This window comes from Coenobita brevimanus, chromosome 77 (assembly GCF_032717465.1).
Source record: "Coenobita brevimanus isolate Jiangsu-jjx chromosome 77, ASM3271746v2, whole genome shotgun sequence".
NCBI classification, from domain to species: domain Eukaryota; kingdom Metazoa; phylum Arthropoda; class Malacostraca; order Decapoda; family Coenobitidae; genus Coenobita; species Coenobita brevimanus.
In genome coordinates this window covers 8450729-8467879 of record NC_137030.1, presented here as the reverse complement: position 1 = coordinate 8467879, position 17151 = coordinate 8450729, and the positions used below count along the sequence as shown (strand labels likewise).

Here is a 17151-nt window from a genome sequence, read left to right as displayed (position 1 = left end):
GCTTACTTCCAGCAGATAATGACAGGCAAGGATAATGCTGTGGCTTTAATTCTTTTCTATAAAGCCTCTTTGTGACTTGCATCATACTCGTGTTACTGCTACAGCTCGTGAAAATGCTATGGCTCTTCATCCTCTCCACAGCACTTCCTCATAACTGGCACCACATTTATGTGTTAATCTCTTGATACACCTCAGTGACAGAGTAAAACATCACTATGGCTCTATATCCTTTCTGCAACATTTCTTCATAACTAGCACCATATTTTGGTGTTAATCTACTATTGCTGCTCACTGACAGAATAAGACTGACACAAATGAAAAAAGTCCAGTAGATATGACATGTCTTATAAAAGCAAGTTGGCTGGTAATGTAAAAGGCATTTATAGGGAAAAAATAAATTATACTGTATTTGTGAATGTGGTTAGGCCTGTGAGGTAGGGCAAAGACTACGGAGGCTTGAATGGTGAGTGAAGGAAAGTCTGGTTCATTTAACTGGGCAAGCTGTTGAATGTTTTCCCTCAGCTGTGCTATGTCTTTCCTTGCTTTCTGGGCCCTACCTCACCTCATCCTTAGATGGATAACAGAGGTCAGGTTGATGATGATGATGATGATGATGATACATGTAATAGCAATGATGAAGACGATGATGATGTGATGGTGTGCTACCTACTTCTTTCACTTTTGTCATTATTTTTCTCTGTCTGCCCTCCTCTCTTCCTATTTCTCTCATCCTTCTTCCCACTTTATTACTGTATTATTCTTCTCCACTTCTGGCAGCTTTACACTGAGTGACATGTAATGGATTCCTGTAACCCAGGAAACAATTTACAGTCCTGAGTTGTAATCATATAACTAGATAATGGGGTGATGTGTAGCCTACTATAATGCATGCTAACTGGGTGGGAGAAGCAAATGCAGCATCCATCCAGAAACAACACCTCCACACTCTTGCTGAGCTGTCTACCACAATGAAACATCAGTTCACTGCACAGGACAGCCCTGCAGGAATGGTTGCCTGCCTATGGTTGATGGGTCTCCTCAGCTTGACACACTGGCATTACTCAACAATAATATGTCAAGGTGACGGAGTGGCCACCCACCTGAGTCTCATCGGTCTGGCGCGGTCCCTCCTCAAAAGTGATGTTGATGACGCGTTCTATGGGCTGACGCTGCCCCATCATGGTTGTGTTGCGTGCCTCTGCCATGCCAGGGTTCGGGTTGCCATTCTGACCCATCATATCACGCACCATCTGGGGAGGCGAAGGAAAAATTTCATAGTGCATTTGTTCTAACATAATGAAGATCCATAGCTCCCTGCAGCTCAGCCGATGACCAACAGTTCTCAGACTGGCGTGTTGATCTGACAATAGTTCATTCATTTTAAATTGGTGCGTTTTTTTTCCCCTTTTGTTGCCTATTTCTCATAGCTCAGTGCAAAAATTAAACTATACTACAAATCTGCACCCTCACCAAAGTGCTTGTCACCAGAACCATTATTATTAATCTCCTATTACAGTTCACCATTCAATACTGAGAGATGGAAATTATCAGTTTAGTTAATGTGAAAACGGTAAACTAGCAGACTCATTCCTACCACACTGTTAAGGCTCATCGAATTTCATGCAACCAAGACTTAATATTCAAGTTGTGGGATTGGTCCAGTTGTCTTGTAGCAGCAAGGATAAAACACAGGATGCAGAGGTTGATGCTGTTACTCTAAACATGAGGGATGCAAGGGGCAGGATAGTATTGGACAAGGTTTTTCATGGCACAATAGTTACACACTATATAGGCTCATACAATCAATGACATCCCCTATGGAATAAAACAACCCATTACACTTCCTCCCATACCCATGACTGACCAACCAAACAACCCATTACAGCATGCAATATCACATTCTCTTACACATAAAGAAAAACAACAATACTACATCCTGTGATATAACCTTGGAAATATGAAATACGGTAATACATTTATATAACTATATTACTGAAACCTTTTCCTGCTCCAACAGGAGTGCTGGGCTTCTCAGCTAGTCTGTTTAGTCTGGACATCTAAGGTGACCAAAAATACATCCTATCAGATTCTCCAGCATCTAATCACATACACTATCTTAAACAACCACTAACCTACTTCCCACAGCCAGAACCAATACTAACATATCCTCCCAACACTTGGACTCCACAACCTACCACTAACAAACCCTCCTGCTTGTATTTCAAATGCTGACACCTAACTAACTATAATCACACAGCCCTTATGTGATCAAACAAGAAAACACATACCTCTTGAGCTCTGACTAACCAATACTGCACCCTCCCACACAAGTACCGATCTGTAACACTCCTTCCTGTATATTAAATACTCTCTGACCTACTCGAGCTATCAATAACACTTCAGTGTTCCACACAGAAACACCCCTTAACCTATCCCAGCTATCAACATCAACATCCTGCATACAAAAACACCTCCAAATTTACAAGAGAATAATCTAATAGTTGCCATCCTGCATATAAAACTCTAACTTACCCCAACACTCTGGAGGTGTGGTGGGTTTGATGCAAGGGGTGCGACTCTGCTGTGTAGGACATGCTGGTTCTGCAACAACTGCTGTTGCCATTTGAAGAAGTCCTGCTGCAGCTTCATGAATTCGTCAGCCAGTTGTGCATCCCCACCCGGCCCCATCATGCTGCCGGGGCCCATCATGCCTCCAAACATCCCAGGCATCTCGTTGCTGTTACCACCACCTAGGGAAAATAGATCAGTCTGTTAATACTGTACACCTGTTGCACTTACATTAAAACAAGCCAATCAATCAGATATTTAATCAGGCTATAGCTGATACCGGATAATTATGCATGGAACAGATTATTTAGTTCTATCTTGGGAAGCCATCCCATTAAGCAGGAAAAAGCATAATAATACTTTATTAAGCTTTTATTATACACTGCATTTAAAGTAAAATCTCTCTATTGTAGAACATTATGATGTAGTAGAAGATACTTCCACACCTCACGTTACTGCTACACTAAATTCTGTACTGCCATACTTAACACACTATAACTACTGTATATTGATGAGTTCTGCTATTTCAGGGGCACTGGTGCTGAGTGTGAAAACAGGTGAGAAGAAACAAATTCAAATGAAATATTGGCATACTCTAAAACTGTCTGCCTGCAGGATGTCCAGCAATCAAGGTACTGAATGTCCCCAACCTATTTATGTCAACACAGCCTTTACAACTGTTACACAGTACTATGAACACAGTATTTTATGTGACAGATAAATGAATGTTACTCTACTGTTTTTACCATATAATGCAATGCATAACATGAAATAACATCAAGGAACTGTGAAGATTACTAATGTTCATAAAAAAATCTGACATCTTTTCTCAGCTCTATGATGTCTTAGTTCCAGGCCATAAAGGAAACCCATGTATCACACAAGATACTGTAAGATATACAGTATTACCTGCGGTAATTATTGCTCCTTTAGTTTCGTGTATAATCTGAGATTGACTCTTAATCATTCACATGACCTGCGATTGCAAGTAAAGAGATGTGGAAAGTGGAAACAATGAAAATTTCTCATAGGCTGGAACATCATTCATTCCAAGGCCGATTTGACGCAACACTAGGAACCTAGGTTAGACTCCAGTTGCAAGCATCAAATAAACACTGCACACTACATGCCTCTCAGATACACCCCAGAAACTTCCCAAATGCACACCAGACACACCAACAATACCCCCAAAACCAGAACACTCATCCCATAAAACCTACATCCCATCCTGCAAAAAGGTACCAGTACGGGATGTAGTTAGCGAGTAGCACTGTTAGGGGCAAACACTGACTCTGAGTGTCCTTTGACATGCAGCAAAAAGCACTGTTAACCCCTTCATTCCAGTGACATATATTGCATTTCATTCTTGCTATCACCAGACAACTTTTATCTATCAAAACAGACCTCTTGTGGTACAGCGGCAGACGAAGGCTATACCTAACACCTCTACTTTGAAAAGTCTCTCTAAAGCTGTATAAATCATCTGGAGGTAGCATGAATGAAATGGAAAATTTCACTGGACTGAAGATCTCTAACCCCTTTTACCTCGACTAATAACCCAGCATTTTCACTGTGGAGGATGGACTCAACCAGTGACCAAGGGGACTTGTTCATACCACATAAAGAAGGCTCATCTATTTTAGAAACACACAACTTAGTATTCAAGTTGTGGGAATGGATTAATTACGTTAGGCAAAAACAAAATGACTACGGTAATAACAGCCAGTACAAGTGCTTTTGATGATGATTGTACAATACATTAATATGAATGATTTATATACTAAACATATATTGTATAAAGTTAACCCATTCAAGTCAATGAAGCATTTTTCTTTTCAAATTTTACTCTTGCTATCTACACACTACATTATTCAGCTCTGGGAAGAACTTTTAGAACTGGAGAGGTTAGATACCACTGCAATACGAGACATCTCTCCAAAGCCAAATAGTTGTGTAGAGGTAGCAACAATAGACCAATAAAATACATCATTGGACTGAAGAGCTTAAGAGGATATCTTGTAAGGATGGATTCACAAAAATAAGTTACAGTATAACCTATTCACCATGTGTCCGTGGGCACTCTGATGATTGTTCTTTCCTTCATATTCCCTACTTTTGAATCTAACCCATGTCATGTAATATACTGCAGGTGAATAATGATGATATGTGGATCATGATGACAATGACAATGCCTGCTGATGGCATCCACAGAGATGATGATGATGTTATGATGATGATGATGATGACATTCTATCCATGGCTCACCTTTCCTTCACTACACAATTACAGTACCTGCTTTGAATAATGAATGAAAGAACAATAAATGGAGCCAAACCGGGTTGTTAGAGAGAGAGAGAGAGAGAGAGAGAGAGAGAGAGAGAGAGAGAGAGAGAGAGGAGGAAAAGGATTCTGCAACCTAAATGAAAACAAGTCATCAGAAACAGGAAAATACAAAAGCCACATGTAAAATCATGTTACACACACACAAAAGGGTTCAATATCTCTCTCTCTCTCTCTCTCTCGTGCCAAAATACTAAAGCAATAGTTGGCTGAAGATCGTACACAGAATTTAATGAACATTTCCTGTTTGTTTACATATTACCGGTAGGTCCCTTAGAAGTCAAATCTGTCTATCTATCTATCTATCCATCAACCCATATCTATCTATCTATATCTACCTTTCTATCCATCTATTTATATCCACCCATCCATATCTCTACCTATGTAAGAGAGAGAGAGAGATTCCTCGTAAAGACGTAAATTTCATCCAGAGAGAGAGAGAGATATATATTCCTCGTAACAAGGCGTAAATTTCATCCTGAGAGAGAGAGACAGAGAGATTCCTTACTGCAAAGGCGTAGATTATCAATACGATCTTTTTCTTAAACTTATAAAATCGTCTGGGGATGGCAAGCATGAAATAAAAACCGTCATCGTAGTGAAAGAATCAAGATTATTATTATTATTATTATTATTATTATTATCATTATTATTATTATCACCATCATTATTAACAGGATCTCAGTTATCCCCTTCACTTCGATGACATTTATTCTTGATGCCTGCAGATGATTTAATTCAGCTTGTGAATGTACCGTAGTGAAGAGGTGAATGATTGCTATACCTAACCCCTCCAGTACGAAATGCCTCTCGTAATCTGAATAAAATCGTCTGAAGTTAGCAAGAATTCGAAAGGACCACTAGATCCAAAGGGAACACTAAAAAAAAATAAATACATAAATAAATAAATAAATAATGGTAACAACGATGAAATATATAGGGAGGTAATTGTACTGAAGAATACACCGTTCGATATTCAGTAACTAACCACTTATGTATACAGTTTACGCAATGGGTAGTTCACTGCTTACTTAACCCAGTTCTTGTGTGTTGTGGGGACGGCTCAGTAAGCGTTACAAATATGAACCATCGTCATCTGTTTTCTTTCCTTAACCCTTCTCATGCGTTTTTTAATTTTTTCCCCCTACTGTACTTCTTGGCAGATTCATAACGCAATCAATTTGTCTTAGCTCTTCATACCAACTGACTGGGCCATCTTCGCAACGCACGAGAATTCAGATACGCTTAAAAATCATCCTATATAACGGTAGGAAAGAGTTAGTAGAGTACATGGTCAGCCGTCGATAACCATTTTCCCAGCTTCAATTAATTGCTGCTGTGGTCTCTCTCTCAGCTCAGCCACACTTCACTGTCTCCACTAATCACTGCTGTGGTCATGGTCTCAACCGTAAATTCGCCTCTCTCTCTCTCTCTCTCTCTCTCTCTCTCTCTCTCTCTCCACTAATGGTCATGGTCTCCTTTCTTTAAATTAACTGGTCTTTTCTCTCCGCCCACCACAAATTACACCCACAAATTCTCATACCCCTAATCCTTTCACAACCAAGACGCTTTTCCTTTTACTACGACCACAAGACGGCTTTTAACTCCTCCAATCGTATCAAGGTACCGAGAGAAATTCAACCTGTAATTTTTGTTCTTATTTAATGCAAGGAAGAAGGAACCAAAGGCCAGGAGCTCGCTAATTCTTCCCTCCAAGAAAAAAACAAAAGATAACAGAGCCAGATTCAAGATCCGTACATTTCGAGATGCCTGGACACACTGCGTTTGAAAGACTGGAGATCATAGGCAGTAGGAAATACCGACAGAGGAAGACAGCTCCAGAGTTGACCTGTTGCACATATGAAGGACTGGGAGTAGCGGTTAACTACTACATTAGAAATCAGACAGAAAAGAGATGAAAGTTTGCTGCTAGACGGGTGCTACGCGCCAGTCGTAGTGGTGGAGGGATGCAAGCAGTGACCACTGATGTGGCGATAGAAAACGGGATAAAGATGCAACAGTGCGGTGAAGAGACAGAGGCTGAAGGGAGCCAGTACGAGGAGAGGAGCTAATGAAACGAAAAGCCTTTGACTCCACCTTGCTGAGAAGAGCTGTATGTGGGGAGCCTCCCCACACATGAGAGTTGTACTCTACACAGGGGCGAATAAAACCCTTGTATAAAGTCAACATCTGTTCAAGGGTGAAGGCACGGAGTCGGCTTAGCACACCTAATCTCTTGGAAGCAGATTACGTCTTAATATCCTCTTTTACCCAAACGCTGTCGGTATAAAACGGCATGAATAACAGAAGACAATAGTAAGATGTAATATGCAAAATAAATCGCTGAGGAACAGGTGTTACGAAGCCTATGCCACTTTACTGTAAATACGACCGTGTCTCCCCTTCAGTATGAAAAGGTCTATACTACATTTACATCGCGTGAAGGTATGGAATAGGCCAGAGGAACAATCACAAGCTCAGAGTGAACAAAGGGTGGATGAATGATGATGATGATAATATACAGAACTAAACCGCTCACAGGAGGTACGATTGCAGAACCCCCTCCAGTCACGCCTCAGAGGAAGAGGCGTCAGGCAACACAGTTACACAATAAGCTAATTATTTATTTTTTCGCCTAAAGATTCATATTTCTACTCACCGGTGTAATCTCATTTTTCCCCCCAACCCATACCGTAACAGCCAAAACTGGGCGAAGAGTTTTCATTATTGTTTTGTTCCTACTATGTACGGTAATAACTTTCGCTGCATCATAAACCTATCGGTACATTTGGAATTATTCAAGTACAGTAAATACAGTTCCACGGATTTGTAGCACACCATCGGCGATTTATTTATTTTTTTCATTTTAGTATCAGCTTGGATTCATTCAATAAAATCTGAGAAGATATTAAGGTAGCATGTGCAAGACAAATCGCAAAGGAAAATGTGTTTCGAAATCTCCATGGCAGCTTAGCCTACGATCCTCGGTGTTGCGCAACTAACCAAGTCTACACAACATTCATTTTAACGAGGTGAAGATTTTCGTCCTTTGTAGCTTAATCCCCGATGCTCAGTGGCAGAATAGGACAATACTACGGCTCAATATCCTTTCCACTGAAATTCTTCGTGACCAGCACCATATCCTTGTCAGTCTGTCACTACAGCATAACACAAGCGAGATGGTGTGACGGCAATTTTACGTTTACTTAAAGTGAACAGAGAATAGAACTTTGTAGTTACTGGGGGTGGTGGGGGGGGTGGTGGTGGAAATGTAAGGTAACGCTTCCAGTACGACTGCGAGAAATTATTATTATTATTATTATTATTATTATATTCTCTGGCCTGTCTCTTTTTAGGAACTACAAAACAGAGGAGGGGGTCCCTAGTCCCCTTTTAGTCGCCTTTTACGACACGCAGGGAATACGGTGGCAGTATTCTTCCTAACACAACCTGGCCGCAGAGTAGTAGTACCACCCCATAGTGCGGCCAGGTTGTGTCCCCCCCGCCACAGGGGGGGACACAACCGTTCTCCCCTTTGGGGCTAAGATGCGAATGAATGTGTTTGAATGGATGAGTAAATGGAGAGTGAGTCGTCCTGTCTCGGCTACCTCCCTTTCCTTGGGGGAAGCAGCCTAGGTATATAGATAGATAGATTATTATATTCAGCTTAGAGATACTTTAGTAATTAGAGAGGCAGTATACTTTATGGCCTTCAGTACGACCAGGGCTTCCTAGTTAAATAAAATCAACTGTAGGTTCACATCAATGATAAACTTCGCCAACCGATGACGCCTTTGTTGCTTCATTTTAAATTCATCTCATTTCACCAGTTATGTTCGTGTCTGTAAACAGTACACTCAGCAGGATTCCCTACAGTTCCAGCAACAGCTTGCTCATGGTATCCTTGGCAGAACAAGATTTCATGTGCAAAATTTACCCGGAATCATGGGTGACCGGTCTTGCTCTAGGCTACTAAACTCTTTTCGAGGTAACTTGGCCTAAAACTGCCATATCTCCATCTCGAGTGCTGATTCGTGACAACAGATATTATCAAAATGTAATGCTAGTCACGAAAATGATGTAGACTCGTAGCCAACTATTGTCTTTTTATGCCATTGAGCGACGTGAAACATGCTGCAAAAGGACGAAAATCTGAGCCAGGTTAAGGTAAAACGATTGTATGGCAACCGTCCTTTTACTACCAGACTTTTTCTTATTATGAGAAGCTTGTCCTAGTGCAAAGATTTCCTTCTCTATTAAACCTAACACTATGCGAGGTGTCTCCTAAGGTACGTAAAATAGTTTAGAAGTAGCGATAATAAACGCAAAACAAAAGGATAGAAGTGAAAGAGTCCAACACCAGGCAGATCAATCAGGTCGCCGCCAGCCACCCATCATTAACGCGAGCCTAACAGGAATGAGGGTGACAATGGCAAATTTACAATACCACGGCACAATTGCTCAACTCACCTTCTGCACTGGCATATTCTGAAATCAATAAAATCGTCTGACATAACCTAACATAAAACACAATATATATTCATAATTCTTGACTAAGACGTTCATTTGAACTTTCTCCCTCTCCACGTAGTAAGCAAGGTGCAGTCTCCCCCCCCCCCAAGGCGGACGACGACGACGACGAACTAGCGAAGAGGAAAAAAATAAAATCCCACTAGCAATGCATAGCCAGCATAATGAAATATGAGGATGGGGAAAAAAATCTTCCAGGGGACCTTTACCAAATTCGTCCACAGTCCTTCACGTCATCCCAAACCACACTCCCACATTTCATCCCACACCACACCCCTTTCACCTTACCTAGTCTACCTGCTTCACTATAGTACCTTTGTTTTCACCTGACGTAAACTGAAGCACTCCAAAAGCCTGAATACCAAGTCGAGGTTGCATACCGTATTATCTGTTGAGTCTGCTATGACGTAGGAATAAGTCTCCCTGCCCACGTGTCAGCAGCCTACAATCGTACTACACAAGGTCATCAACTATGCAGAAAAAGATCAGGGATCGTAACATAAATAGTATTAGCCAGTTTCCACGCTACTCAAATCTCCATAACAGTGAATTATTATCAGGAATCATTTGAACTGTCACATTTTCCACTTTTAATATCGACTCTGGTTTCTTTGTTAACTCTTGTACGAGTAAAAATAAAAAGTAACAACGAGCAATCTCTCACACAACTTTGGGTAAAAAAAAAAAAAAAAAAAAAAAAAAAAAAAAAAAAAATGAATACAGCCCCAAGTATCTTCATTAGACTAGAACAAATGCGCTGTAGGTTACTGATCACTCACTACAAAGTTTGGAACACCTGGCCACGAAGCATGTAGGAATGAGGCGAATAGGGCTTGTCACCTTAGACTGGTTGGTATGCCTGACTGCGAGTGATAGATAATATTGTCTTACAGAGGAACCAAGAAAGCTGTTACCAGATTCTTCAACATCACCAGACTACACAGTACCTTGGATCCGCGTTCTCGTCAGTCTGTTTTTCGTTGTTTAGGGAGATCCAATTAGGTAGTGACTGATTCGTGAGGACATAAACTACTGTCTCTGAGTACACTGTGCAATAGCCTCCACTTGTTAACTACTACCGTGGCTGGTACGTTGGGCATCTTACGTGACACTGTACTCTTGTTACTCTAACTTGGCCTAAAATTACCATCTTAAATGCTGAACTATAACTAGGGGTTAACCATAGAATACAATGCCAGTCTCAAAGTGCTGTGAAAAAAGTATGCAGAGCCGCACTGTCTTTTCCTACCAATAAGGTGCGTGATAAGAACTGCAGAAGGACGACAATCTCGGCCAAGTTAGAGTATAGTGTATTTGTTTTACGTCTCACGTCCACTGTGGTCTGATGACTATAAATGGCTCGTTCCCACACAGCAGACACAACATTTACACAAATACACTAGCGCCACAAGACCTCTAAAAGATCTCTCCCTGTAGGCTAGTACTCAAAATTGAGGGCATTTGTACGCTCGGCATCAAAAGTTGTCACTTCTGCTTCTCTCCATGGGTTTCGAAAATCAGGGTGAAAAATCCGCAGCAACCGACACTGATGACACTGATCTGTAGCCAAATAAAATCATCTCTGTGTGCTACTACGGATTACCACACTGATTTGCATAGTCCACGGAAAGAAGAACATGAAAGAGCAGGACTTCTGACGCTGCCTGTACATCACTTCGTCCTCCTACGGGTCCTCCACGTGGCAAAATAACCGTCAGGCATCTGTTCTCTACTTTTCCCAACTATGGACATGTTTACGAGGCCTGGCGGATTTTCCTGGAGATGATCGCTGACCTGATTATGCGATTTTCTGTTCCTCCTCCTGAATCCTCGCCTCCAGTTTGTACGAGTGTACGAGGTAAATTGGGTGATGGGGGCGATGATATTCCAGTCACATTAACAAAATTTACTTGATACTGTAAGCATTATAATATGGTTAGTCTACATGCAACTTTACACTGCGCACTCAGTAGCAATGCAGAGAAACAAAACATATATGGCTGCCATCATGGGTTTTACACTTTCATCTACACTACCGATAGCCTATACACAAAAAGTACACTTCTTGAGTTAAAGGTTATTTAATGTACAGCTGCTGCTTTACAATACCTTAGTTTATCCTAACAACATAACCACGTACCCTAACAAAACCAACTTACATACCAAAACCAACATAAAGCCTCCTATGAATAATAATCCAATCTAGTCAAACTCACTGCCAAGCCTAAGTGATCCCCAAGTTAGTGAAAAGGTCCTAACTGAAGGTGGGCTAACATCTAACGAACCTAACCCATTATATACACCCAAATAAAGAGGATCTAACACCTAACTCATTCTAACTCATTACATGCTCCAAGTGACCCCCATGTTGGTGCAAAGGCCCTATCCCCCTGGCTGGTAGCATGACCGTAAAAGGCGAGGGGAGGGCCGACATCCACTTATAGTTCTGGCGATTATTCAAGGTCTCACAGATTTAAATGTTGGCAGCGGGGGTGACACAACTAGGCACTCAAAACACTGCACTCATATCTCACACCACACACACATACGAAATACTAACACACACACACACACACACGAAATATCAACACAAACACACACACATACGAAATACCCACGCACACACACACACACACACACACACACACACACACACACAAATACAGAGACGAGAAATGTACCACAGGAAGAGAAAGACAACACCTGCGCCACACAAAGATGATAATGCATACAACAAACAAAAATACAGCTCAGAAAACGACCCTTGAAAGAAAACGGCACACGCACACACACACACACACACGGTAAACAGAAGGGCCCGCATAACAAACATCATCACCACCACCACCATCATCATCATCACCATCACCATCCTGGGTAGACAAGCCAATATACAAGAACAGAACACAGAACATAAGAGTGACATCACAGTGAAAGAAAAAATGTAAATGATCAAACCCGATAAATGAATAAATAAATAAATAAGTAATATTCTCGTGGCCTGGGAGGCTTTCTCAACACCTGTTCCTTATCAACTTAGTTACGTATGCTATAACTCAGCCATCTTAACCTGCCAAACATTTCGTCAATTTGTAGCCCATTTCCAGTATTTCTATGCCAATAAGAAAACTACGGCCTCGCCTCCTTTGCCTAGCACTTCTTCGTGACTAACACCACATTTTAGCTTTAATCTCTTGTTATGGCCAATCATTCATGATGGCGAGATATTAACTTTACAACTAGTGAAGGTAAAGTATACACCTTAAATAAGCTATGAAACTTATGAGGTACGTCATTATTAAAAAACTAGAGGGGAGCTCAATGGAGCGCATCTCTCCGACAAGGGCAACGTAGTTTCCAAACCACTCTTCATTATGGGTTGGATTTTCTCATCACTGATTAGGGTTTCGCAGAAAGTGTTTTCCAGATCCAGAATCTGTAATACGATCCGCATCGGTCCCAAAAGTTAATCAATTGTTCCCTGGGGCAAGGGCTACCTACCCACTAAATTTGGTCCAAACCTCTCCGTTTTCCAGTAATCCTACAAACAAACTAACAGGGGTGAAAACATTCTCCTTTTCGGAGAGAACCAGTGTTCTGTAGTCGCTGTTTTCACATGAAACTGGGTCACACACCACCTGAATACGAAGTTGTAATTGCATGATATTTAGTAAGCCTTACTTATGAGGTATGAGATTCTCCTTGGTTACTTATCAAATCAATCCTCCACTATAACTACGCTTGGCTGAAAGGAATCTGGTATCAGTGTTAGGTTACAAATAATAATAATAATAATAATAATAATAATAATAATATTAATAACAATGTGCTACAGAAATCGTACAGCAAGAGGCAGACATGAGACAAGAAAGGACAAACTAAACGAAATATGAACCAGCCACAAAATCTGATACGATGCACGAATTTGGCAGATGAATAAAGAGCTTGAATTATAAGTGGCTTCGTTGATTTCCTAACACCTCTCCCTTAGCGATTTACTGTGCAGTAAGCATTAATATTTTCTTTCACGACACTGATGTAAACTGATGCCATTATTAAAGTGAAATAATTAACTTAATAAGAGTGAGGTCGTCTGAATATGCAAAAAAATAAGTAGCTAACGAAAAGATGTTACGAAACCCGTAAATCCATCTAAAATACGACCATATATAGACCTATCACAAAAAAGCGAGGAAGGACACACACACAACGTGAAACAGTACAGAAGAAAACAAAAGTTGACACGATTTAAGAATAAAGAAATAACAAAGTAGTCCCACCATAGCGAGCAATGAGAAAGAACAAATGACAAAGAAAAAAGGAAAAAATATCGTTCAACTGTGGAGGAAGACACAGAAACCTGAAATGCCATAAATGCGGAAGGCAAAATACTACTAAGATGTTCAGATGAAAGGAACCATATGATTCAATGTCACACACGCAGTATATTCGGAGCCACATAAATATCCCACAAGGACAGAGATGGCCAAGTTGGAATCAATTATAAACTTATTGTGCGTAAAATGAAATGTTAAATATTGAAACTGTATCAGAAAATGAAATAAGAAATCAAAAGAGTATGAAATTATGTGCTAACCAAGAAATTAATCTGAAGCTAAAACTAAGCTGAAAATGGGGACATATGCGCCACGAAAAGAGTAAACAAGGTAATATGTCTGAATTTGCGAGATGTAGCGGTACAAAATATGGCAACAAACTCGGAAAGGCAGATAAACATTGTATAAACCTTTCCCCACCGGCAGATTAACTCAGGGAATGCAAACAGACGATATTTAGCGAGGAAGCATCAAGAAAACGAGTGGGCGGGAACGACGGGATGCTACGAGGCACTTGATTGGTCAGACAGGGTTCACGATATAAACATAAGTGGTGCTGAGAGGGTTTGAAAGCTGCTCTCTCATTGGCCTCCGCGATTTCCTTTACCTAACCGACTAAATTTGTCTCCCTCGCGCTTCTATCTTTAACCGTGCTCCATATTTCCCGGTAAAATTAAAATACCGGCAAAATTCCGACTCGGTTCCACTAATTCCGTCGCTTCTTTGAAAATCTGTTCAATTGCATACTTGGCCAACTCTTTCGTCTTTCATTCGGTCATTTTTTTCTTCTCTGCATCTCTCTCTCTCTCTCTCTTATTCGACTTTCTCTTCATCCCTCTCTCACTTTCTTCATTCTTCCCCACCTTTCTTCCATTCTCCCCCAACCCCTGTTCATTCCCCTCTCTCTTCCCACTTGTCCTTCTCCTCCAATCTTCCCTTTCTACTCCCACTTTACCTCCCCCTCCCTTCCCCTCCGTCTCACCTTGATCCATGCTGCTGTTCCTGTTGGTGCTCTTGCTGCCTTTGTTGTTACCCTGTTCACCTCTATTCTGCAACACAATATTCGCCTGCGATTTGTACATCAGCTGCTTGCACTAAATTTATCTGTTTTTTCCACTCAATGCTCACTGATAATGTTCCTTCTCCCCTAGTTTGTTTTAGCAGCGTGAATTTAACTTCCTGCGAGAAGATGTACATAAGTTTGGGTTGTTTGGCTGATGCGCATTCGCGTTCGAACCGGCTTTATTTTCGCGATTTTTATGCTTTAAAAATAAATAGTTACTGGACTAAAAAAGGAAAAATAAAAAGCTAATAAATTTTTCGACGGGTCAATTAATATATTTGCATATTTTGTGATTATTATACGTGTTAACTGCACATTTTGCACAAGTAACTAGAGAGTGCTAAAAATCTTCGCTGAGTGACTTGCATCATTGTGCTGCAGAGTTAAGCTATGAGGTTTTTTGCTATATGAATGTAACCCATTCTACTTCACTGGCATATCCTGAGGGTACATAAGAGCATGAACGACAAATATAATAATTATATCAATATACTCAGCAGTTATGACACCAACTGCAATATATGCAAGGTTTGACAACTTTATCCCTGCCAATCCTGAGAGGCCCTTTATCGATTTCTTTTTGCTGCCTCCCCCACCCCCCCTCCAAGCTTAGAGGAGATCTTTAGCACTGAAGGGGTAAATGAAGGTGTCACCGCTCCAGCTCGAAAATCTCGCCTAAAAAAGTTCTGAAAATACCATGAGTTAAAGTAATGCGTCATCGCAGGGAAGTGATTCAGAGCTAGGAAACTATTCAGTTAGTTCAGCAAAACCGAAGATGTGTTTTACGTTTTAGTCGATGTATTTTTCATTTTAGCCTTCATGCATTTTTCATTTTAGTCTTGCAATCTTGGCTTTATTCAGCATCGTACAGACTTCGAACTGGAGGTGTTAGATACATATAGCCTTAATAAACCCCATCCCAATGAGAAACTTTTACTGAGTAAAATCGTCTGACAGCAGCAACGGTTTGTCAACCGGATCCAAGGGGTTATAGGCGTCGTTCTTGTTCTGGGACAAATCTTGCATTATGGATGGATTCCTCACTGGACAGTCAGGGACAAAGGTTCGCCTGAGAGTTCATTGCATCTACTTCACACTAAGGGTAAAGGTACCGTATGTCAGTCACTGTCCTCCCTGACGCATCACACGAGGGAGAAACATCTATGGGAAGACACATACAAGCCTCTCACATTAGGACCATTATTTAAGAGGAAAATGGGAAGTATGTTACAAAAAGTGAAGCATCAGCCGCACATCCGTCTCGACTATACCCTGGAGGAAAATATGATGTACCCGCAGTGAAGGGCATATTGTACTTAAAGGGGAATATAGTGTTAAAAAAAAAAAAAGTATACCCTAAATGTTACCAGGAAATTTGGTTTATCAAATATGTTCGAAATTTACACCAAAATTAAATTACTATTGTTCTCCAATTTTGACACGTACAGTGAAATTCTTGTACCCCGAGGTTCAAAACTCAATGCAAGTAGGCTGTATTTGTGTGTGCTCGAAAATTGTCAGAGCGAGATCATATCAATATCGTACTCCTGATTTTTAACATCCACTACACTAAAACTCATATTACTCCACAAGTTAAAATTCTGAGCAAAGGAATGTACGCACAGAAATGATTATGTCGAATTCAGATTCCATCGCTGCGCAGACTCGAAAATATTTGGTAGTGGAAATGAAAATAAGGCTAAATTTTTGTAAAGAAAATTAGGTTAAATTTTTGTATACTCGAATATTACTACATCAAATCCAAGCAATTTTCAATTATGTTGAAAAATAATAATCCAAATTCAAGCTACCGGCATATTAAACTTTTACATATTCAAAAATTACCGAGATCGAATTTTCATCGTCCTTCCAATTAAAACCTCTCGTACACTGAAATTCCTGTACCGGCGACGATGTAAATAGGACAGGGAAGGTTAGAGGAGGGCCCGGCACCCCTCAGCGGGCGCACACACTGACTGAGGGGAAGCTTGGCACGCCGGCACTATCTGTCTGCCCTCCACGCCCTCACCACCCACCACCACCCTCACCACCCACGCCCTCACCACCCATACCACCACCCACACCACACCCATATCCATACCACCACACACCATCCCATATGTCCACGCCCACACCACACCCATATCCATACCACCACACACCATCCCATATATCCACGCCCACACCACACCCATATCCATACCACCACACACCATCCCATATATCCACGCCCACACCACACCCATACCCATACCCATACCACCAAACACTATCCCATATGCCCACGCCCACACCACACCCATACCACCACAC

General features: G+C 41.0%; 1 protein-coding gene across 1 annotated transcript in view; it reads right to left on the bottom strand.

The window, feature by feature from the left end:
- The window catches only part of LOC145408441 (uncharacterized), a 295795-nt gene that overhangs the window by 17568 nt on the left and 261076 nt on the right, over positions 1 to 17151 (bottom strand). The window contains exons 18-19 of the mRNA XM_080279170.1: positions 2533 to 2750; positions 1101 to 1250 (exon numbers count right to left, since the gene is read on the bottom strand). Coding sequence (XP_080135296.1) covers positions 1101 to 1250; positions 2533 to 2750 — 368 coding nt within the window. The remainder of the gene's footprint in view (positions 1 to 1100; positions 1251 to 2532; positions 2751 to 17151) is intronic.